Source organism: Pseudophryne corroboree, chromosome 1 (genome assembly GCF_028390025.1).
Source record: "Pseudophryne corroboree isolate aPseCor3 chromosome 1, aPseCor3.hap2, whole genome shotgun sequence".
Lineage (NCBI taxonomy): Eukaryota > Metazoa > Chordata > Amphibia > Anura > Myobatrachidae > Pseudophryne > Pseudophryne corroboree.
This window is the reverse complement of record NC_086444.1, coordinates 247,946,941-247,970,465: the sequence shown is the minus strand read 5'-3', so window position 1 is coordinate 247,970,465 and position 23,525 is coordinate 247,946,941. Positions and strand designations below refer to the sequence as shown.

The 23,525-nt window shown below is 47.4% G+C and overlaps 1 protein-coding gene across 4 annotated transcripts in view; it reads right to left on the bottom strand.

Moving 5' to 3' along the window:
• Positions 1–23,525, bottom strand: part of DMXL1 (Dmx like 1) — a 444,894-nt gene that overhangs the window by 89,857 nt on the left and 331,512 nt on the right. For 3 of the 4 annotated variants that reach the window (XM_063964182.1, XM_063964179.1, XM_063964180.1), the window contains exon 29: positions 5,365–5,478. The exons of the other annotated variant lie outside the window; for it this stretch is intronic. In XM_063964182.1, the coding sequence (XP_063820252.1) occupies positions 5,365–5,478 (114 nt within the window). The remainder of the gene's footprint in view (positions 1–5,364; positions 5,479–23,525) is intronic. 4 annotated transcript variants of the gene reach the window in all.

The window sequence follows — 23,525 nt, the reverse complement described above, 5'->3', positions numbered from 1 at the left end:
TGAGCATCTCTTGAAGTTCCGGGTACCAAGTTCTTCTCGGCCAATCCGGAACCACTAGTATTGTTCTTACTCTTCTTTGCCGTATGATCTTCAATACCTTTGGTATGAGCGGCAGAGGAGGAAACACATACACTGACTGGTACACCCAAGGAGTTACCAGTGCGTCCACAGCTATTGCCTGTGGATCTCTTGACCTGGCGCAATATTTGTCCAGTTTCTTGTTGAGGCGAGACGCCATCATGTCTACAATTGGTCTTTCCCAACGGTCTATTAACATGTTGAAGACCTCTGGATGTAGACCCCACTCTCCCGGATGAAGATCGTGTCTGCTGAGGAAGTCTGCTTCCCAGTTGTCCACGCCCGGGATGAACACTGCTGACAGTGCTATCACGTGATTCTCCGCCCAGCGAAGAATCTTGGCAGCTTCTGCCATTGCACTCCTGCTTCTTGTGCCGCCCTGCCTGTTTACATGGGCGACCGCCGTGATGTTGTCCGACTGAATCAACACCGGCTTCCCTTGCAGGAGAAGTTCCGCCTGGCTTAGAGCATTGTAGATTGCTCTTAGTTCCAGAATGTTTATGTGAAGAGACTTTTCCAGGCTCGTCCATACTCCCTGGAAGTTTCTTCCTTGTGTGACTGCTCCCCAGCCTCTCAGGCTGGCGTCCGTGGTCACCAGGATCCAATCCTGAATGCCGAATCTGCGGCCTTCTAATAGGTGAGCCTTCTGCAACCACCACAGAAGTGACACCCTTGTCTTTGGTGACAGGGTTATTCGCAGGTGCATCTGCAGATGCGACCCTGACCATTTGTCCAACAGATCCCTTTGGAATATTCTTGCATGGAATCTGCCGAATGGAATTGCTTCGTAAGAAGCCACCATTTTTCCCAGGACTCTTGTGCATTGATGTACTGACACCTTTCCTGGTTTTAGGAGGTTCCTGACCAGGTCGGATAACTCCTTGGCTTTTTCCTCGGGAAGGAAAACCTTTTTCTGGACCGTGTCCAGAATCATTCCTAGGAACAGCAGACGAGTTGTCGGGATTAATTGGGATTTTGGAATATTCAGAATCCACCCGTGTTGTCTTAGCACCTCTTGAGATAGTGCTAATCCTGTCTCCAGCTGTTCTCTGGACCTTGCCCTTATCAGGAGATCGTCCAAGTATGGGATAACTAATACGCCTTTTCTTCGAAGAAGAATCATCATCTCGGCCATTACCTTGGTAAAGACCCGAGGCGCCGTGGACAATCCGAACGGCAGCGTCTGAAACTGATAGTGACAGTTTTGAACAACGAACCTGAGGTACCCCTGGTGTGCGGGGTAAATCGGAACGTGGAGATACGCATCCTTGATGTCCAAGGATACCATAAAGTCCCCTCCTTCCAGGTTCGCTATCACTGCTCTGAGTGACTCCATCTTGAACTTGAACTTTTTTATGTAGATGTTCAAGGACTTTAGATTTAGAATAGGCCTTACCGAGCCATCCGGCTTCGGTACCACAAATAGAGTGGAATAATACCCCTTTCCTTGTTGTAAGAGGGGTACTTTGACTATCACCTGCTGAGAGTACAGCTTGTGAATGGCGTCCAAAACCATCTCCCTTTCGGACGAGACGGTTGGTAACGCAGACTTCAGGAAACGATGAGGAGGATCCGTCTCTAATTCCAACCTGTACCCCTGAGATATTATCTGCAGGATCCAGGGGTCTACCTGCGAGTGAGCCCACTGCGCGCTGTAATTTTTGAGACGGCCGCCCACTGTCCCCGAGTCCGCTTGAGAGGCCCCAGCGTCATGCTGAGGTTTTTGCAGGAGCCGGGGAGGGCTTCTGTTCCTGGGAAGGAGCTGCCTGTTGGTGTCTCTTCCCTCTGCCTCTGCCTCGTGGCAGGTACGACAAGCCCTTTGCTCTCTTATTTTTGTAGGAGCGAAAGGGCTGCGGTTGAAAGGTCGGTGCCTTTTTCTGTTGGGGAGTGACTTGAGGTAAAAAGGTGGATTTCCCGGCAGTAGCCGTGGCCACCAAGTCTGATAGACCGACTCCAAATAACTCCTCCCCTTTATACGGCAAAACTTCCATATGACGTTTTGAATCCGCATCACCTGTCCACTGTCGTGTCCATAAGGCTCTTCTGGCTGAAATGGACATAGCACTCACCCGAGATGCCAGTGTGCAGATATCTCTCTGTGCATCACGCATATAGATAAATGCATCCTTTATTTGTTCTAACGACAGCAAAACCTTGTCCCTATCTAGGGTATCAATATTTTCAATCAGGGATTCTGACCAAACTACTCCAGCACTGCACATCCAGGCAGTTGCTATAGCTGGTCGTAGTATAACACCTGCATGTGTGTATATACTCTTTTGAATAACTTCCATCCTCCTATCTGATGGATCCTTAAGTGCGGCCGTCTCAGGAGAGGGTAACGCCACTTGTTTAGATAAGCGTGTGAGCGCCTTGTCCACCTTAGGGGGTGTTTCCCAGCGCGCCCTAACCTCTGGCGGGAAAGGGTATAATGCCAATAATTTTTTTTTTAAATTATCAACTTTCTATCAGGAGCAACCCACGCTTCATCACACACGTCATTTAACTCTTCTGATTCAGGAAAAACTGTTGGTAGTTTTTTCACACCATACATAATACCCTGTTTTACGGTATCTGTAGTATCAGCTAAATGTAACGTCTCCTTCATTGCCAAAATCATATAACGTGTGGCCCTACTGGAAAATACGTTTGAATTTCCACCGTCGTCACTAGAATCAGTGCCTGTGTCTGGGTCTGTGTCGACCGACTGAGGCAAAGGGCGTTTTACAGCCCCTGACGGTGTTTGAGGCGCCTGGACAGGCATTAATTGATTGTCCGGCCGCCTCATGTCCTCAACCGACTGTTTAAGTGAAGATAAACTATCACGTAATTCCACAAATAAAGGCATCCATTCTGGTGTCGACCCCCTGGGGGGTGACATCTGCATATTTGGCAATTGCTCCGCCTCCACACCAATATCGTCCTCATACATGTCGACACCACGTACCGACACACACAGCAAACACACAGGGAATGCTCTAATGAAGACAGGACCCACTAGCCCTTTTGGGGAGACAGAGGGAGAGTCTGCCAGCACACACCAAAAAGCGCTATATATAACAGGGATAGCCTTATAATTAAGTGCTCCCTTATAGCTGCTTTAATATATACAATATATAGCCATTAATGTGCCCCCCCTCTCTGTTTTACCCTGTTTCTGTAGTGCAGTGCAGGGGAGAGACCTGGGAGCCGTCCTGACCAGCGGAGCTGTGACAGAAAATGGCGCCGTGTGCTGAGGAGATAGGCCCCGCCCCTTTTTCGGCGGGTTCTTCTCCCGCTATTATTTTAGTCAGGCAGGGGTTAAATATCTCCATATAGCCCCTGTGGGCTATATGTGAGGTATTTTTAGCCTTTTATAAGGTTTTTATTTGCCTCTCAGAGCGCCCCCCCCCAGCGCTCTGCACCCTCAGTGACTGCCGTGTGAAGTGTGCTGAGAGGAAAATGGCGCACAGCTGCAGTGCTGTGCGCTACCTTATGAAGACTGAGGAGTCTTCAGCCGCCGGTTTCTGGACCTCTTCACGCTTCAGCATCTGCAAGGGGGTCGGCGGCGCGGCTCCGGGACCGGACTCCATGGCTGGGCCTGTGTTCGATCCCTCTGGAGCTAATGGTGTCCAGTAGCCAAGCAGCAAATCCACTCTGCACGCAGGTGAGTTTACTACTTCTCCCCTAAGTCCCTCGTTGCAGTGATCCTGTTGCCAGCAGGACTCACTGTAAAGTAAAAAAACCTAAACTAAACTTTCTCTAAGCAGCTCTTTAGGAGAGCCACCTAGATTGCACCCTTCTCGTTCGGGCACAAAATCTAACTGGAGTCTGGAGGAGGGTCATAGGGGGAGGAGCCAGTGCACACCACCTGACCTAGTAAAGCTTTACTTTTTTGTGCCCTGTCTCCTGCGGAGCCGCTATTCCCCATGGTCCTTTCAGGAACCCCAGCATCCACTTAGGACGATAGAGAAAAAATCTATAACAATACTATGTTTTCACAGATGACAGATATTTAGTCTGTTGCACCTGAATTTATATTAGTAAGGTAGGGGATGAACTCACTGAGAGATTATGGACATGTAATGCACATGCTAACGGGTGTACTATGTGTTTTCCATATGCTTCCCAATGCACTTACATAGAATTCTGAAATATGCTGTCAAATAAGGCCAAAAGAGCAGCATGCTAACAGTAAAGCCACTGGCATAAAAAATATGTATAACATACTTAAAGGTCAGTGAGTAGGGAGCCCTTAAAGTGGCCGGAAGTCCCTATATTAGTGTGGATTTTATACTTGGCTTAAAATACTTGAAAATGGAGGACAAAAATAACCAGATCAGATGAAAAAAAGAAAATCAATGTGAAATGAAGGAAGGGGGAGAGGTCACAGCAACACACAAAGAAAAAAAACGTCACACAAGCATAACCTATTTTCCGTATTTTCTTAAATGCCAGAAATATGTTTGGAAGAAAATATTTGCAGTGACCCATGGACACTACAGATGGGCGAGATGGAGGGGACGAGTAATCAAACATGATAATCGTGGGTGTCCCAAATGGGACCTTTCTGACTACATGGGAGAGTTTACTCCAATGCATTCACTCATTTATGGTTAATGCATTCACTCATTCCTGATTACTACTTAACATAACAAACAGGACTTTGACTTGCATTGGTAATACACATTTTTATAAGAGCTCATCCACTCAAACTGTTCAGCAGGGGGACCTCTTGTCCAAATTAATCAGCACAAAGCCTGCACTATAATGAAAAAGCATGACCATACACAAATACACACTGTATTCCTGGAAGCACATAGCTAGTGAAACTGCATGTTAGTAAGGAAGAATGTTCACAGTAGATAAATAAAATCTGAAACAAATTTATATGGATTTCTAACAGTCTGCATGCATAACGTTTGCCAAATTTAGAATAAAATGTGCCCGTATCCTACAAAGCTCCTGTCTGCATGTTGGAATATACTGTGATTTGATAGTACCGGTAGTAGTTTTTTCTGCAACTGCAATAATGTTGCGTTGTCTCATCCGTTGTCTTACACTGTATACACTTGTCTAAAAGTATATACTTTATATTGACAAACGCCTTGTTTGTTTGTATTCACACGAACTGTAACTCCGCATGATACATTTGTCACTGTATCACAGTTAGAAATCCATAGAAAGTTAAAAAAAAAAAAAAAAATGCAGCCTCGGACACGCACACAACAGAAGTCTAAGCGCTGTGCTATCTCCTCAGTATGGAAAAATCAGCATGTAGACCTCAACTAAAATCTAGGTCCTTGCCTGCAGGGCTGGGAGGGCTATGAGTACTGATGGCAGTAAGGGCTTTGGAAAAGCCAACACATTCCATGGAGAACACAACTACCTGATGAGGGCTAGGAATAGAAAAGTATTTTCCTGCCAAAACAAAAAGAGAGAAAACATTCAGTGCACAAGTGGGGCTATATAAGCGATTTATTAAAGCACTTGAGTAAACTGCAGTTATTGACATCTTGGGTATTTTAATCGACCAAGTTAATATTGATAGAGAGATTTTGCAGTTAAAGTAGAATTGTAGGTTTACGGATATAAATCTGCCTCTGCAAGAGAGCGTAACATTTTTAATCTTAAAACAAAACGCTACTTGTAGGTTAAGTGTATAAAAAGAGAACATGCACAACACTGCAGAGTAAAAGTCATACTAAGAATGAGCCTTTGGTATAGTTCCAGGCTGGTACAGTAAGTGTATATAATTAATGTGCTTCTAGACTGATCCCTTGGAACGTCCAGTTATATTGTTAAATCTCCCATCTCACATACTGTACAATGCTGCTTTAAAAATGCCCCAAGCAAATGTCCATTACCTTTTTATTTTTTTATTATTATTGCACCTACTTTTTCCCTTTCAACTACACTGCATAACTCCCGGTATACAGCAGGTGAAATATTACAAGCTCAGCTTCTGCATGAAAAAATTAAAAATACAACACACCCTCACAAGTGAAGAAATCCAGTTAAAGTACAGTACTTACACACCACTGCGAGAGAGATAAGATATTTGTAAATCTGCATACACTGTACAAGCATGTGGGATGCTAGATCAGTAGTCCCAATAAATGCAAATAAATGCACAGTACAAGGATCAAGAAGGAAAACTCATGTTCATTGAGAAAGGCACAAGTATGATCATCAGGTGTCTCCTCTCAGTCACTAGGAGAAGTGCTGCTATGCAAGGAGATGAAGAATATATATATATATATATATATATATATATATATAATTCTAATGGTTTTAGTACTCAAAGTTATTTGCTGCATAAACTGATACAGAAAATACGACGTTAGTGGCACGACTGATAATACTGTACCACAGAACAGTGGCAATGGAAATTAAAACTTGCTCTACCATACCAAGCAGTGTATGCTAAGAACCCCCCCCCCCCCAAAAAAAAAAAAGGACGTCTGATGGGATGGAAATAGTTTGTTCAAGAAGTTACCAATTGAAAAGTAGAGAACATAATAATAGGAAATATTCAAGTACCTGTATAAGAATAAATAGTTGCCATGTAGGGGAATGTAAGATGTATACTGAGCTTGTATTTATTATACTGATAAGGGGCTTCACATTATTGTATACGCACAGCCCTCTTTTATCTCTACTATGTGCATGTCTGAAGAACTTTTTACTAATGTGCTTCTACTTAATGGAATCTATTTAGGATGATATTGTCTGTACAGCAAAAAGTCACTTTCTTGGGGGGAGGGGTGTTAGGGGTGGCATAGAGCTTTTCTAGCCTCTAAGAGTCCAAAAACATGAGTATGCGTGAGTGTCTGCTAGTATTCTGGGAAACATTACCTGTATAACTGCAGACTTAAAGATAAATGTACTGGGCCAGATGATAATGAGATCACCACAGGTATAAGTGGGGTGACACTTGATATACCGGCTGTAGGGATCCCAGAGCTCACCATACCCACACCAGTATACCAACAAGTGTTTTCCCTCTTGGGCTGTCCACGTAGCATGCCACCGTGCCCGCAGCGTGGTGAGCGCAGTGAGTGCGCAATGGGTTCTTTTGCGCTCGCCCCACTGTCTGCATTCCATCGGGATCCCGGTGCCGGTATGCTGGGTGCCGGGATCCCAAGCGCCAGGGAAACATACTACACCCGTATAAGTGATCTAAATCTCCATACATGGCCATATGCAACAACAGTGAAAAGCAGCACAATGGCAAAAATAAGATTTTACTCACCGGTAAATCTATTTCTCGTAGTCCGTAGTGGATGCTGGGACTCCGTAAGGACCATGGGGAATAGCGGCTCCGCAGGAGACTGGGCACAACTAAAGAAAGCTTTAGGACTACCTGGTGTGCACTGGCTCCTCCCACTATGACCCTCCTCCAGACCTCAGTTAGGATACTGTGCCCGGAAGAGCTGACACAATAAGGAAGGATTTTGAATCCCGGGTAAGACTCATACCAGCCACACCAATCACACCGTATAACTCGTGATACTATACCCAGTTAACAGTATGAAATATAACTGAGCCTCTCAACAGATGGCTCAACAATAACCCTTTAGTTAGGCAATAACTATATACAAGTATTGCAGACAATTCAACAGGTTTTTAAGGATAGATCTCAGTGCGCATGTGATGAGCTGCTGGACATGCCCCCTTACAAGAAGGTTCCCACTCCCTCCACCAAAGGTGCAAAAAACAATATAAAATGAGGGGACTTATCCTGCGCTCCACAATAGAATTGCAGTTCCACCAATTCCGGGATTATGTACTCACATGGGTAACATGGAAAAGGGAAATGGTATATATAGTGCAATACAATTTTTAATAAGCATAAAAAACATAAAACATTCCGTTTAAAATACAAATAGATAGCAGTATGCAACTTAGCAACATGTAAAATATGGAAACACTAGACCCCGTTGTTTATATGGGGGACAGTAAGTCCATTAACAGCATATAGATAGACAGCACAATTTGTGGACTGATGCAAAAGAGGAGCAATGAGGAATTACCAGAAATTAAGAACTGTATAACAGTTCAAGGTCAGCTTGCAGGTTTTTTTGGTATTTATACCAAAAAAACCCGCAAGCTGACCTTGAACTGTTATACAGTTCTTAATTTCTGGTAATTCCTCATTGCTCCTCTTTTGCATCAGTCCACAAATTGTGCTGTCTATCTATATGCTGTTAATGGACTTACTGTCCCCCATATAAACAACGGGGTCTAGTGTTTCCATATTTTACATGTTGCCAAGTTGCATACTGCTATCTATTTGTATTTTAAACGGAATGTTTTATGTTTTTTATGCTTATTAAAAATTGTATTGCACTATATATACCATTTCCCTTTTCCATGTTACCCATGTGAGTACATAATCCCGGAATTGGTGGAACTGCAATTCTATTGTGGAGCGCAGGATAAGTCCCCTCATTTTATATTTTATAAGTATTGCAGACAATCCGCACTTGGGATGGGCGCCCAGCATCCACTACGGACTACGAGAAATAGATTTACCGGTGAGTAAAATCTTATTTTCTCTGACGTCCTAAGTGGATGCTGGGACTCCGTAAGGACCATGGGGATTATACCAAAGCTCCCAAACGGGCGGGAGAGTGCGGATGGCTCTGCAGCACCGAATGAGCAAACTCTAGATCTTCCTCAGCCAGGGTATCAAACTTGTAGACTCTTGCAAAAGTGTTTGAACCCGACCAAGTAACAGCTCGGCAAATTTGTAAAGCCGAGACCCCTCGGGCAGCCGCCCAAGAAGAGCCCACTTTCCTCGTGGAATGGGCTTTTACAGATTTAGGGTGCGGCAGTCCAGCCGCAGAATGTGCAAGTTGAATCGTGCTACAGATCCAGCGAGCAATAGTCTGCTTAGAAGCAGGAGCACCCAGCTTGTTGGGTGCATACAGGATAAATAGCGAGTCAGTTTTCCTGACTCCAGCCGTCCTGGAAACATATATTTTTCAGGACCCTGACTACGTCCAGTAACTTAGAATCCTCCAAGTCCCAAGAAGCCGCAGGCACCACAATAGGTTGGTTCACATGAAAAACTGATACCACCTTAGGAAGGAATTGGGAACGAGTCCTCAATTCCGCCCTATCCATATAAAAAAATTAGATAAGGGCTTTTGCATGATAAAGCCGCTAATTCTGATACACGCCTGGCCGACGCCAAGGCCAACAGCATGACCACTTTCCACGTGAGGTATTTTAGCTCCACGGATTTAAGTGGCTCAACCCAATGCGACTTCAGGAAATCCAACACCACGTTGAGATCCCACGGTGCCACTGGAGGCACAAACGGGGGCTGACTATGCAGCACTCCCTTAACAAAAGTCTGAACTTCAGGCAGTGAAGTCAGTTCTATTTTGGAAGAAAATCGATAGAGCCGAAATCTGGACCTTAATGGAACCCAATTTTAGGCCCATAGTCACCCCTGACTGTAGGAAGAGCAGAAATCGACCTAGCTGAAATTCCTCCGTTGGGCCTTCCTGGCCTCACAGCACGCAACATATTTCCGCCATATGCGGTGATAATGGTTTGCGTTCACTTCTTTCCTAGCTTTAATTAGCGCAGGGATAACTTCCTCCGGAATGCCCTTTTCCTTCAGGATCCGGCCTTCAACCGCCATGCCGTCAAACCCAGCCGCGGTACGTCTTGGAACAGACAGGCCCCCTGCTGCAGCAGGTCCTGTCTGAGCGGCAGAGGCCATGGGTCCTCTGAGATCATTTCTTGGAGTTCTGGGTACCAAGCTCTTCTTGGCCAATCCGGAACAATGAGTATAGTTCTTACTCCTCTCCTTCTTATTATTCTCATTACCCTGGGTATGAGAGGCAGAGAAGGGAACACATACACCGACTGGTACACCCACGGTGTTACCAGAGCGTCCACAGCTATCACCTGAGGGTCCCTTGACCTGGCGCAATATCTTTTTAGCTTTTTGTTGAGGCGGGACGCCATCATGTCCACCTGTGGCCTTTCCCAACGGTGTACAATCATCTGGAAGACTTCTGGATGAAGTCCCCACTCTCCCGGGTGGAGGTCGTGTCTGCTGAGAAAGTCTGCTTCCCAGTTGTCCACTCCGGGAATGAACACTGCTGACAGTGCTAACACATGATTTTCCGCCCATCGGAGAATCCTTGTGGCTTCTGCCATCGCCATCCTGCTTCTTGTGCCGCCCTGTCGGTTTACATGAGCGACCGCCGTGATGTTGTCTGACTGGATCAGCACCGGCCGGTGTTGAAGCAGGGGTCTAGCCTGACTTAGGGCATTGTAAATGGCCCTAAGTTCCAGAATATTTTTGTGTAGGGAAGTCTCCTGACTTGTCCATAGTCCTTGGAAGTTTCTTCCCTGTGTGACTGCCCCCCAGCCTCGAAGGCTGGCATCCGTGGTCACCAGGACCCAGTCCTGTATGCCGAATCTGCGGCCCTCTAGAAGATGAGCACTCTGCAGCCACCACAACAGCGACACCCTGGCCCTTGGAGACAGGGTTATCCGCCGATGCATCTGAAGATGCGACCCGGACCACTTGTCCAACAGATCCACTGGAAGATCCTTGCATGGGACCTGGCGAATGGAATTTCTTCGTAAGAAGCTACCATCTTTCCCAGGGCTCGCGTGCATTGATGCACCGACACGTGTATTTGTATTAGGAGGTCTCGGTCTAGAGACGACAACTCCTTGGACTTCTCCTCCGGGAGAAACCCTTTTTATCCTCTTCTGTGTCCAGAACCATACCCAGGAACAGTAGACGCGTCGTAGGAACCAGCTGCGACTTTGGAATATTCAGAATCCAGCCGTGCTGTTGTAGCACTTCCCGAGATAGTGCTACTCCGACGAACAACTGCTCCCTTGACCTAGCCTTTATAAGGAGATCGTCCAAGTACGGGATAATTATTTCGGCCATTACCTTGGTAAATACCCTCGGTGCCGGGGACAGACCAACGGCAACGTCTGGAATTGGTAATGACAATCCTGTACCACAATTTTGAGGTACTCCTGGTGAGGAGGGTAAATAGGAACATGCAGGTAAGCATCCTTGATGTCCAGTGATACCATGAAATTCTCCAGGCTTACAATAATCGCCCTGAGCGATTCCATTTTGAACTTGAACCTTCGTATATAAGTGTTCAAGGATTTCAATTTTAGAATGGGTCTCACCGAACCGTCTGGTTTCGGTACCACAAACATTTTGGAATAGTAACCCCGGCCTTGTTGAAGGAGGGGTACCTTGATTTCACCTGCTGGAAGTACAGCTTGTGAATTGCCGCCAGTACTACCTCCCTTTCTCCGAGGGCAGCAGGCAAGGCTGATGTGAGGTAACGGCGAGGGGGAGTCGCCTCGAACTCCAGCTTGTATCCCTGTGATACTACTTGCAGAACCTAGGGATCCACCTGTGGGCAGCCCACTGGTCCCTGAAGTTCCCAAGACGCGCCCCCACCGCACCTGTCTCCACCTGTGGAGCCCCAGCGTCATGCGGTGGACTCAGAGGAAGCGGGGGAAGATTTTTGATCCTGGGAACTGGCTGTCTGGTGCAGCTTTTTCCTTCTTCCCTTGTCTCTGTGCAGAAAGGAAGCGCCATTGACCCGCTTGCTTTTCTGAAGCCGAAAGGACTGTACCTGAAAATACGGTGCTTTCTTGGGCTGTGAGGAAACCTGAGGTAAATTTTTTTCTTCCCAGCTGTTGCTGTGGATACGAGGTCCCAGAGACCATCCCCAAACAATTCCTCACCCTTATAAGGTAGAATCTCCATGTGCCTTTTAAAGTCAGCATCACCTGTCCACTGCCGGGTCTCTAATACTCTCTTGGCAGAATGGACATTGCATTAATTCTGGATGCCAGCCGGCAAATATCCCTCTGTGCATCCCTCATATATAAGACGACGTCTTTAATATGCTCTATGTTAGCAAAATATTATCCCTGTCTAGGGTATTAATATTATCTGACAGGGTATCAGACCACGCTGCAGCAGCACTATTCATGCTGAGGCAATTGCAGGTCTCAGTATAGTACCTGAGTGTGTATATACAGACTTCAGGATTGTCTCCTGCTTTTTATCAGCAGGCTCCTTCAAAGTGGCCGTATCCTAAGACGGCAGTGCCACCTTTTTTGACAAACGTGTGAGCGCCTTATCCCCCCTAGGGGATATCTCCCAACGTGACCTATCCTCTGGCGGGAAAGGGTACGCCAGCAGTAACTTTTTAGAAATTACCAGTTTCTTATCGGGGGAACCCACGCTTCTTTACATACTTCATTCACTCATCTGATGGGGGAACAAAACACTGGCTGCTTTTTCTCCCCAAACATAAAACCCCTTTTATTTGGTACTTGGGTTCATGTCAGAAATGTGTAACACATTTTTCATTGCCGAGATCATGCAACGGATGTTCCTAGTGGATTGTGTATATGTCTCAACCTCGTCGACACTGGAGTCAGACTCCGTGTCGACATCTGTGTCTGCCATCTGAGGTAACAGGCGTTTTTTTGAGCCCCTGATGGCCTTTGAGATGCCTGGGCAGGCGCGGGCTGAGAAGCCGGCTGTCCCACAGCTGTTACGTCATCCAGCCTTTTATGTAAGGAGTTGACATTGTCGGTTAATACCTTCCACCTATCCATCCACTCTGGTGTCGGCCCCACAGGGGGCGACATCCCATTTATCGGCCTCTGCTCCGCCTCCACGTAACCTTCCTCATCCAACATGTTGACACAGCCGTACCGACACACCGCACACACACAGGGAATGCTCTGACTGAGGACAGGACCCCACAAAGTCCTTTGGGGAGACAGAGAGAGAGTATGCCAGCACACACCAGAGCGCTATATAATGCAGGGATTAACACTATAACTGAGTGATTTTTCCTCCAATAGCTGCTTGTATACACATATTGCGCCTAAATTTAGTGCCCCCCCTCTCTTTTTTTACCCTTTGAGCCTGAAAACTACAGGGGAGAGCCTGGGGAGCTGTCTTCCAGCTGCACTGTGAAGAAAAAATGGCGCCAGTGTGCTGAGGGAGATAGCCCCGCCCCTTTTTTGGCTGACTTTTCTCCCACTTTTTTCATGGATTCTGGCAGGGGTAATTTATCACATATATAGCCCTGGGACTATATATTGTGATGATTTGCCAGCCAAGGTGTTTATATTGCTGCTCAGGGTGCCCCCCCCCCCCCCAGCGCCCTGCACCCATCAGCGACCGGAGTGTGAGGTGTGCATGAGGTGCAATGGCGCACAGCTGCAGTGCTGTGCGCTACCTTGTTGAAGACAGAAGTCTTCTGCCGCCGATTTTCCAGAACACTTCTTGCTTCTGGCTCTGTAAGGGGGACGGCGGCGCGGCTCCGGGAACGAACACCAAGGCCAGTTCCATGCGGTCGATACCTCTGGAGCTAATGGTGTCCAGTAGCCTAAGAAGCCCAAGCTACCACCAGTTAGGTAGGTTCGCTTCTTCTCCCCTTAGTCCCTCGCTGCAGTGAGTCTGTTGCCAGCAGATCTCACTGTAAAATAAAAAACCTAAAATATACTTTCTTTCTAGGAGCTCAGGAGAGCCCCTAGTGTGCATCCAGCTCAGCCGGGCACAAGATTCTAACTGAGGTCTGGAGGAGGGTCATAGTGGGAGGAGCCAGTGCACACCAGGTAGTCCTAAAGCTTTCTTTAGTTGTGCCCAGTCTCCTGCGGAGCCGCTATTCCCCATGGTCCTTACGGAGTCCCAGCATCCACTTAGGACGTCAGAGAAACAGGTATTGGTCACACAGAAGTAAAAGAGTAACGGGAAGAAAACCGTACTGCAACAAAAAAATAATATGTAACCATTAAGGTATTGGAGGTGGTGGTGGGGAGATAGGGACTGCTCCCACACTAGAGCAGATAGAATTAGAGAGGAGAGGACAGACCACACATAGTGGCCAAGTGGGTCCCGTTCAACAGGACCTGCTTGGCCGCAAGGAGACTGCACATGGGCAGGCGTCCACACATATGCGGCAGTCCCGCGCCGCTGGATCTAACCACAGAATGCTGCGGTTGGGCCGGATGACAGAACTACAGGATTTCAGTGTGAATGCATACATTTCAATGCATGTGTTCACACAGTGCGGCTGTGCCGCACTGTGCTCTATGAAATCCCGTGTGTCACTGGCCGGATCCTGTTCTGTGGCATCCTGCAGAACATGATCCGTGTGCACACAATACCCCCTCATGGCCAAGCGGGTCCCGTTCTAAGCCCGTTCAGCAGGAACCGCTTGGCCGCTATGTGTGGCCCCAGCCTAAGGCATATAAAATAACATTATTTATAACAAAGCTGCAGTGAATTCAGTTAAACTTTAAATGCGTTATTCAATTTATATCCAGAAACCATACATTTAAATGGCCATGGATCCTGGCCGGATCCTGTTCTGTGGCATCCTGCAGAACATGATCCGTGTGCACACAATACCCCCTCATGGCCAAGCGGGTCCCGTTCTAAGCCCGTTCAGCAGGAACCGCTTGGCCGCTATGTGTGGCCCCAGCCTAAGGCATATAAAATAACATTATTTATAACAAAGCTGCAGTGAATTCAGTTAAACTTTAAATGCGTTATTCAATTTATATCCAGAAACCATACATTTAAAAGTAAATAGGGGACAAAACAGCCCCTTTACGTGAAGCCAGGTTGAGTGTGTTTATGCGACTGTGTAAATGTGTATGTGCTTGTGTACAATTCAAAAATAAGAATTTACTTACCGATAATTCTATTTCTCATAGTCCGTAGTGGATGCTGGGAACTCCGTAAGGACCATGGGGAATAGCGGCTCCGCAGGAGACTGGGCACAAAAGTAAAAGCTTTAGGACTATCTGGTGTGCACTGGCTCCTCCCCCTATGACCCTCCTCCAAGCCTCAGTTAGGATACTGTGCCCGGACGAGCGTACATAATAAGGAAGGATCTTGAATCCCGGGTAAGACTCATACCAGCCACACCAATCACACCGTACAACTTGTGATCTGAACCCAGTTAACAGTATGATAAACGTAGGAGCCTCTGAAAAGATGGCTCACAACAATAAACAACCCGATTTTTGTAACAATAACTATATACAGGTTGAGTATCCCTTATCCAAAACGCTTGGGACCAGAGGTATTTTGGATAACGGATTTTTCCGTATTTTGGAATAATTAGATACCATAATGAGATATCATAGTGATGGGACCTAAATCTAAGCACAGAATGCATTTATGTTTCATATACACCTTATACACACAGCCTGAAGGTAATTTTTGCCAATATTTTTTATAACTTTGTGCATTAAACAAAGTGTGTCTACATTCACACAATTCAATTATGTTTCATATACACCTTGTATACACAGCCTGAAGGTCATTTAATACAATATTATTAATAACTTTGTGTATTAAACAAAGTTTGTGTACACTGAGCCATCAAAAAAATAAGAATTTACTTACCGATAATTCTATTTCTCGGAGTCCGTAGTGGATGCTGGGGTTCCTGAAAGGACCATGGGGAATAGCGGCTCCGCAGGAGACAGGGCACAAAAAAGTAAAGCTTTACTAGGTCAGGTGGTGTGCACTGGCTCCTCCCCCTATGACCCTCCTCCAGACTCCAGTTAGGTACCGTGCCCGGACGAGCATACACAATAAGGGAGGCATTTTGAATCCCGGGTAAGACTCATACCAGCCACACCAATCACACCGTACAACTTGTGATCTAAACCCAGTTAACAGTATGACAACAGAAAGGGCCTCTTAAAGATGGCTCCTTAACAATAACCCGAATTAGTTAACAATAACTATGTACAAGTATTGCAGATAATCCGCACTTGGGATGGGCGCCCAGCATCCACTACGGACTCCGAGAAATAGAATTATCGGTAAGTAAATTCTTATTTTCTCTATCGTCCTAAGTGGATGCTGGGGTTCCTGAAAGGACCATGGGGATTATACCAAAGCTCCCAAACGGGCGGGAGAGTGCGGATGACTCTGCAGCACCGAATGAGAGAACTCCAGGTCCTCCTTTGCCAGGGTATCAAATTTGTAAAATTTTACAAACGTGTTCTCCCCCGACCACGTAGCTGCTCGGCAGAGTTGTAATGCCGAGACCCCTCGGGCAGCCGCCCAAGATGAGCCCACCTTCCTTGTGGAGTGGGCTTTTACAGTTTTAGGCTGTGGCAGGCCTGCCACAGAATGTGCAAGTTGAATTGTGTTACAAATCCAACGAGCAATCGACTGCTTAGAAGCAGGTGCGCCCAACTTGTTGGGTGCATACAATATAAACAGCGAGTCAGATTTTCTGACTCCAGCCGTCCTTGCAATGTATATTTTTAAGGCTCTGACAACGTCCAACAACTTGGAGTCCTCCAAGTCGCTAGTGGCCGCAGGCACCACAATAGGTTGGTTCAGATGAAATGCTGATACCACTTTAGGGAGAAAATGCGGACGAGTCCGCAGTTCTGCCCTATCCGAATGGAAGATTAGATAAGGACTTTTATAAGATAAAGCCGCCAATTCAGATACTCTCCTGGCAGAGGCCAGGGCTAGTAACATAGTCACTTTCAATGTGAGATATTTCAAATCCACCTTTTTCAATGGTTCAAACCAATGGGATTTGAGGAAATCTAAAACTACATTTAGATCCCACGGTGCCACCGGAGGCACCACAGGAGGCTGTATATGCAGTACTCCCTTGACAAAAGTCTGGACCTCAGGGACAGAGGCCAATTCTTTTTGGAAGAATATTGACAGGGCCGAAATTTGAACCTTAATGGATCCCAATTTGAGACCCATAGATAATCCTGATTGCAGGAAATGTAGGAAACGACCCAGTTGGAATTCCTCCGTCGGAACCCTCCGATCCTCGCACCACGCTACATATTTTCGCCAAATGCGGTGATAATGTTTCACGGTGACTTCCTTCCGTGCCTTAATCAAGGTAGGAATGACTTCTTCTGGAATGCCTTTCCCTTTTAGGATCTGGCGTTCAACCGCCATGCCGTCAAACGCAGCCGCGGTAAGTCTTGAAAAAGACAGGGACCCTGCTGTAGCAGGTCCCTTCTCAGAGGTAGAGGCCACGGTTCGTCCGTGAGCATCTCTTGAAGTTCCGGATACCAAGTCCTTCTCGGCCAATCCGGAACCACTAGTATTGTTCTTACTCTTCTTTGCCGTATGATCTTCAATACCTTTGGTATGAGCGGCAGAGGAGGAAACACATACACTGACTGGTACACCCAAGGAGTTACCAGTGCGTCCACAGCTATTGCCTGTGGATCTCTTGACCTGGCGCAATATTTGTCCAGTTTCTTGTTGAGGCGAGACGCCATCATGTCTACAATTGGTCTTTCCCAACGGTCTATTAACATGTTGAAGACTTCTGGATGTAGACCCCACTCTCCCGGATGAAGATCGTGTCTGCTGAGGAAGTCTGCTTCCCAGTTGTCCACGCCCGGGATGAACACTGCTGACAGTGCTATCACGTGATTCTCCGCCCAGCGAAGAATCTTGGCAGCTTCTGCCATTGCACTCCTGCTTCTTGTGCCGCCCTGCCTGTTTACATGGGCGACCGCCGTGATGTTGTTTATGTGAAGAGACTTTTCCAGACTCGTCCATACTCCCTGGAAGTTTCTTCCTTGTGTGACTGCTCCCCAGCCTCTCAGGCTGGCGTCCGTGGTCACCAGGATCCAATCCTGAATGCCGAATCTGCGGCCTTCTAATAGGTGAGCCTTCTGCAACCACCACAGAAGTGACACCCTTGTCTTTGGTGACAGGGTTATTCGCAGGTGCATCTGCAGATGCGACCCTGACCATTTTTCCAACAGATCCCTTTGGAATATTCTTGCATGGAATCTGCCGAATGGAATTGCTTCGTAAGAAGCCACCATTTTTCCCAGGACTCTTGTGCATTGATGTACTGACACTTTTCCTGGTTTTAGGAGGTTCCTGACCAGATCGGATAACTCCTTGGCTTTTTCCTCTGGAAGGAAAACCTTTTTCTGAACCGTGTCCAGAATCATTCCTAGGAACAGCAGACGAGTTGTCGGGATTAAATGGGATTTTGGAATATTCAGAATCCACCCGTGTTGTCTTAGCACCTCTTGAGATAGTGCTAAAGCTGTCTCCAGCTGTTCTCTGGACCTTGCCCTTATTAGGAGATCGTCCAAGTATGGGATAACTAATACGCCTTTTCTTCGAAGAAGAATCATCATCTCGGCCATTACCTTGGTAAAGACCCGAGGCGCCGTGGACAATCCGAACGGCAGCGTCTGAAACTGATAGTGACAGTTTTGAACAATGAACCTGAGGTACCCCTGGTGTGCGGGGTAAATCGGAACGTGTAGATACGCATCCTTGATGTCCAAGGATACCATAAAGTCCCCTTCTTCCAGGTTCGCTATCACTGCTCTGAGTGACTCCATCTTGAACTTGAACTTTTTTATGTAGAGGTTCAAGGACTTCAGATTTAGAATAGGCCTTACCGAGCCATCCGGCTTCGGTACCACAAATAGAGTGGAATAATACCCCTTTCCTTGTTGTAATAGGGGTACTTTGACTATCACCTGCTGAGCGTACAGCTTGTGAATGGCTTCCAACACCCTCTCCCTTTCGGAAGAGACGGTTGGTAAGGCAGACTTCAGGAAACGATGAGGAGGATCCGTCTCTAATTCCAACCTGTACCCCTGAGATATTATCTGCAGGATCCAGGGGTCTACCTGCGAGTGAGCCCACTGCGCGCTGTAATTTTTGAGACGGCCCCCCACTGTCCCCGAGTCCGCTTGAGAGGCCCCAGCGTCATGCTGAGGTTTTTGCAGGAGCCGGGGAGGGCTTCTGTTCCTGGGAAGGAGCTGCCTGTTGGTGTCTCTTCCCTCTTCCTCTGCCTCGTGGCAGGTACGACAAGCCCTTTGCTCTCTTATTTTTGTAGGAGCGAAAAGGCTGCGGTTGAAAGGTCGGTGCCTTTCTCTGTTGGGGAGTGACTTGAGGTAAAAAAGTGGATTTCCCGGCAGTAGCCGTGGCCACCAAGTCTGATAGACCAACTCCAAATAACTCCTCCCCTTTATACGGCAAAACCTCCATGTGACGTTTTGAATCCGCATCGCCTGTCCACTGTCGTGTCCATAAGGCTCTTCTGGCTGAAATGGACATAGCACTCACCCGAGATGCCAGTGTGCAAATATCCCTCTGTGCATCACGCATATAGATAAATGCATCCTTTATTTGTTCTAACGACAGTAAAACATTGTCCCTATCTAGGGTATCAATATTTTCAATCAGGGATTCTGACCAAACTACTCCAGCACTGCACATCCAGGCAGTTGCTATAGCTGGTCGTAGTATAACACCTGCATGTGTGTATATATTCTTTTGAATAACTTCCATCTTTCTATCTGATGGATCCTTAAGTGCGGCCGTCTCAGGAGAGGGTAACGCCACTTGTTTGGATAAGCGTGTGAGCGCCTTGTCCACCTTAGGGGGTGTTTCCCAGCGCGCCCTAACCTCTGGCGGGAAAGGGTATAATGCCAATAACTTTTTTGAAATTATCAACTTTTTATCAGGAGCAACCCACGCTTCATCACACACGTCATTTAATTCTTCTGATTCAGGAAAAACTGTTTGTAGTTTTTTCACACCATACATAATACCCTGTTTTACGGTATCTGTAGTATCAGCTAAATGTAACGTCTCCTTCATTGCCAAAATCATATAACGTGTGGCCCTACTGGAAAATACGTTTGAATTTCTACCGTCGTCACTGGAATCAGTGCCCGTGTCTGGGTCTGTGTCGACCGACTGAGGCAAAGGGCGTTTTACAGCCCCTGACGGTGTTTGAGGCGCCTGGACAGGCATTAATTGATTGTCCGGCCGCCTCATGTCCTCAACTGACTGTTTAAGGGAAGATAAACCATCACGTAATTCCACAAATAAAGGCATCCATTCTGGTGTCGACCCCCTGGGGGGTGACATCTGCATATTTGGCAATTGCTCCGCCTCCACACCAATATCGTCCTCATACATGTCGACACCACGTACCGACACACACCGCAAACTCACAGGGAATGCTCTAATGAAGACAGGACCCACTAGCCCTTTTGGGGAGACAGAGGGAGAGTCTGCCAGCACACACCACAAAGCGCTATATATACAAGGGATATCCTTATATTAAGTGCTCCCTTATAGCTGCTTTAATATATATATATATAGCCATTAATGTGCCCCCCCTCTCTGTTTTACCCTGTTTCTGTAGTGCAGTGCAGGGGAGAGACCTGGGAGCCGTTCTGACCAGCGGAGCTGTGACAGAAAATGGCGCCGTGTGCTGAGGAGATAGGCCCCGCCCCTTTTTCGGCGGGTTCTTCTCCCGCTATTTTTCCAGTCAGGCAGGGGTTAAATATCTCCATATAGCCCCTATGGGCTATATGTGAGGTATTTTTAGCCTTGTATAAGGTTTATATTTGCCTCTCAGAGCGCCCCCCCCCAGCGCTCTGCACCCTCAGTGACTGCCCAGTGAAGTGTGCTGAGAGGAAAATGGCGCACAGCTGCAGTGCTGTGCGCTACCTTATGAAGACTGAGGAGTCTTCAGCCGCCGGTTTCCGGACCTCTTCACGCTTCAGCATCTGCAAGGGGGTCGGCGGCGCGGCTCCGGGACCGGACTCCACGGCTGGGCCTGTGTTCGATCCCTCTGGAGCTAATGGTGTCCAGTAGCCAAGCAGCAAATCCACTCTGCATGCAGGTGAGTTTACTACTTTCCCCCTAAGTCCCACGTTGCAGTGATCCTGTTGCCAGCAGGACTCACTGTAAAGAAAAAAACCTAAACTAAACTTTCTCTAAGCAGCTCTTTAGGAGAGCCACCTAGATTGCACCCTTCTCGTTCGGGCACAAAATCTAACTGGAGTCTGGAGGAGGGTCATAGGGGGAGGAGCCAGTGCACACCACCTGACCTAGTAAAGCTTTACTTTTTTGTGCCCTGTCTCCTGCGGAGCCGCTATTCCCCATGGTCCTTTCAGGAACCCCAGCATCCACTTAGGACGATAGAGAAACAAAGATTTCACTATCTCACTCTCACTCAAAAAAGTCCGTATTTCGGAATATTCCGTATTTCGGAATATATGGATATGGGATACTCAACCTGTACAAGTATTGCAGACAATCCGCACTTGGGATGGGCGCCCAGCATCCACTACGGACTATGAGAAATAGAATTATCGGTAAGTAAATTCTTATTTTCTCTGGCGTCCTAGTGGATGCTGGGAACTCCGTAAGGACCATGGGGATTATACCAAAGCTCCCAAACGGGCGGGAGAGTGCGGATGACTCTGCAGCACCGAATGAGAGAACTCCAGGTCCTCCTCAGCCAGGGTATCGAATTTGTAAAATTTAGCAAACGTGTTTGCCCCTGACCAAGTAGCTGCTCGGCAAAGTTGTAAAGCCGAGACCCCTCGGGCAGCCGCCCAAGATGAGCCCACCTTCCTTGTGGAATGGGCTTTTACAGATTTTGGCTGTGGCAGGCCTGCCACAGAATGTGCAAGCTGAATCGTACTACAAATCCAACGAGCAATCGTCTGCTTAGAAGCAGGAGCACCCAGCTTGTTGGGTGCATACAGGATAAACAGCGAGTCAGATTTTCTGACTCCAGCCGTCCTGGAAACATATATTTTCAGGGCCCTGACTACGTCCAGCAACTTGGAGTCCTCCAAGTCCCTAGTAGCCGCAGGCACCACAATAGGCTGGTTCATGTGAAACGCTGAAACCACCTTAGGGAGAAATTGAGGGCGAGTCCTCAGTTCTGCCCTGTCTGAATGAAAAATTAGGTAAGGGCTTTTATATGATAAAGCCGCCAATTCTGAGACACGCCTGGCTGAAGCCAGGGCTAACAGCATGACCACTTTCCATGTGAGATATTTTAATTCCACAGTGGTGAGTGGTTCAAACCAATGTGACTTTAGGAGACTCAACACTACATTGAGATCCCAAGGTGCCACTGGAGGCACAAAAGGAGGCTGTATATGCAGTACCCCTTTGACAAACGTCTGAACTTCAGGCACTGAAGCCAGTTCTTTTTGGAAGAATATTGACAGGGCCGAAATTTGAACCTTAATGGACCCTAATTTTAGGCCCATAGATAGTCCTGTTTGCAGGAAATGCAGGAAACGACCCAGTTGAAATTCCTCTGTAGGGGCCTTTTTGGCCTCACACCACGCAACATATTTTCGCCAAATGCGGTGATAATGTTTCGCGGTTACATCCTTCCTGGCCTTGATCAGGGTAGGGATGACTTCATCTGGAATGCCTTTTTCCTTCAGGATCCGGCGTTCAACCTCCATGCCGTCAAACGCAGCCGCGGTAAGTCTTGGAACAGACAAGGTCCCTGCTGGAGCAGGTCCTTTCTTAGAGGTAGAGGCCACGGGTCCTCCGTGAGCATCTCTTGAAGTTCCGGGTACCAAGTCCTCCTTGGCCAATCCGGAGCCACGAGTATAGTTCTTACTCCTCTCCTTCTTATGATTCTCAATACTTTGGGTATGAGAGGCAGAGGAGGGAACACATACACTGAATGGTACACCCACGGTGTTACCAGAGCGTCCACCGCTATCGCCTGAGGGTCCCTTGACCTGGCGCAATATCTGTCTAGTTTCTTGTTGAGACGAGACGCCATCATGTCCACCTTTGGTTTTTCCCAACGGTTTACAATCACGTGGAAGACTTCTGGGTGAAGTCCCCACTCCCCCGGGTGGAGGTCGTGTCTGCTGAGGAAGTCTGCTTCCCAGTTGTCCACTCCCGGAATGAACACCGCTGACAGTGCTGTCACATAATTTTCCGCCTAGCGAAGAATTCTTGCAGCTTCTGCCATTGCCCTCCTGCTTCTTGTGCCGCCCTGTCTGTTTACGTGGGCGACTGCCGTGATGTTGTCCGATTGGATCAATACCGACTGACCCTGAAGCAGAGGCCTTGCTTGACTTAGGGCATTGTAAATTGCCCTTAGTTCCAGGATATTTATGTGAAGAGACGTTTCCATGCTTGACCACAAGCCCTGGAAATTTCTTCCCTGTGTGACTGCTCCCCAGCCTCTCAGGCTGGCATCCGTGGTCACCAGAATCCAGTCCTGAATGCCGAATCTGCGGCCCTCTAGAAGATGAGCACTCTGCAACCACCACAGGAGAGACACCCTTGTCCTTGGAGATAGGGTTATCCGCTGATGCATCTGAAGATGCGATCCGGACCATTTGTCCAGCAGATCCCACTGACAAGTTCTTGCATGGAATCTTCCGAATGGAATCGCTTCGTAAGAAGCCACCATCTTTCCCAGGACCCTTGTGCATTGATGCACTGACACTTGTCCTGGTTTCAGGAGGTTCCTGACTAGCTCGGATAACTCCCTGGCCTTCTCCTCCGGGAGAAACACCTTTTTCTGGACTGTGTCCAGAATCATCCCTAGGAACAGTAGACGTGTTGTTGGAATCAGCTGCGATTTTGGAATATT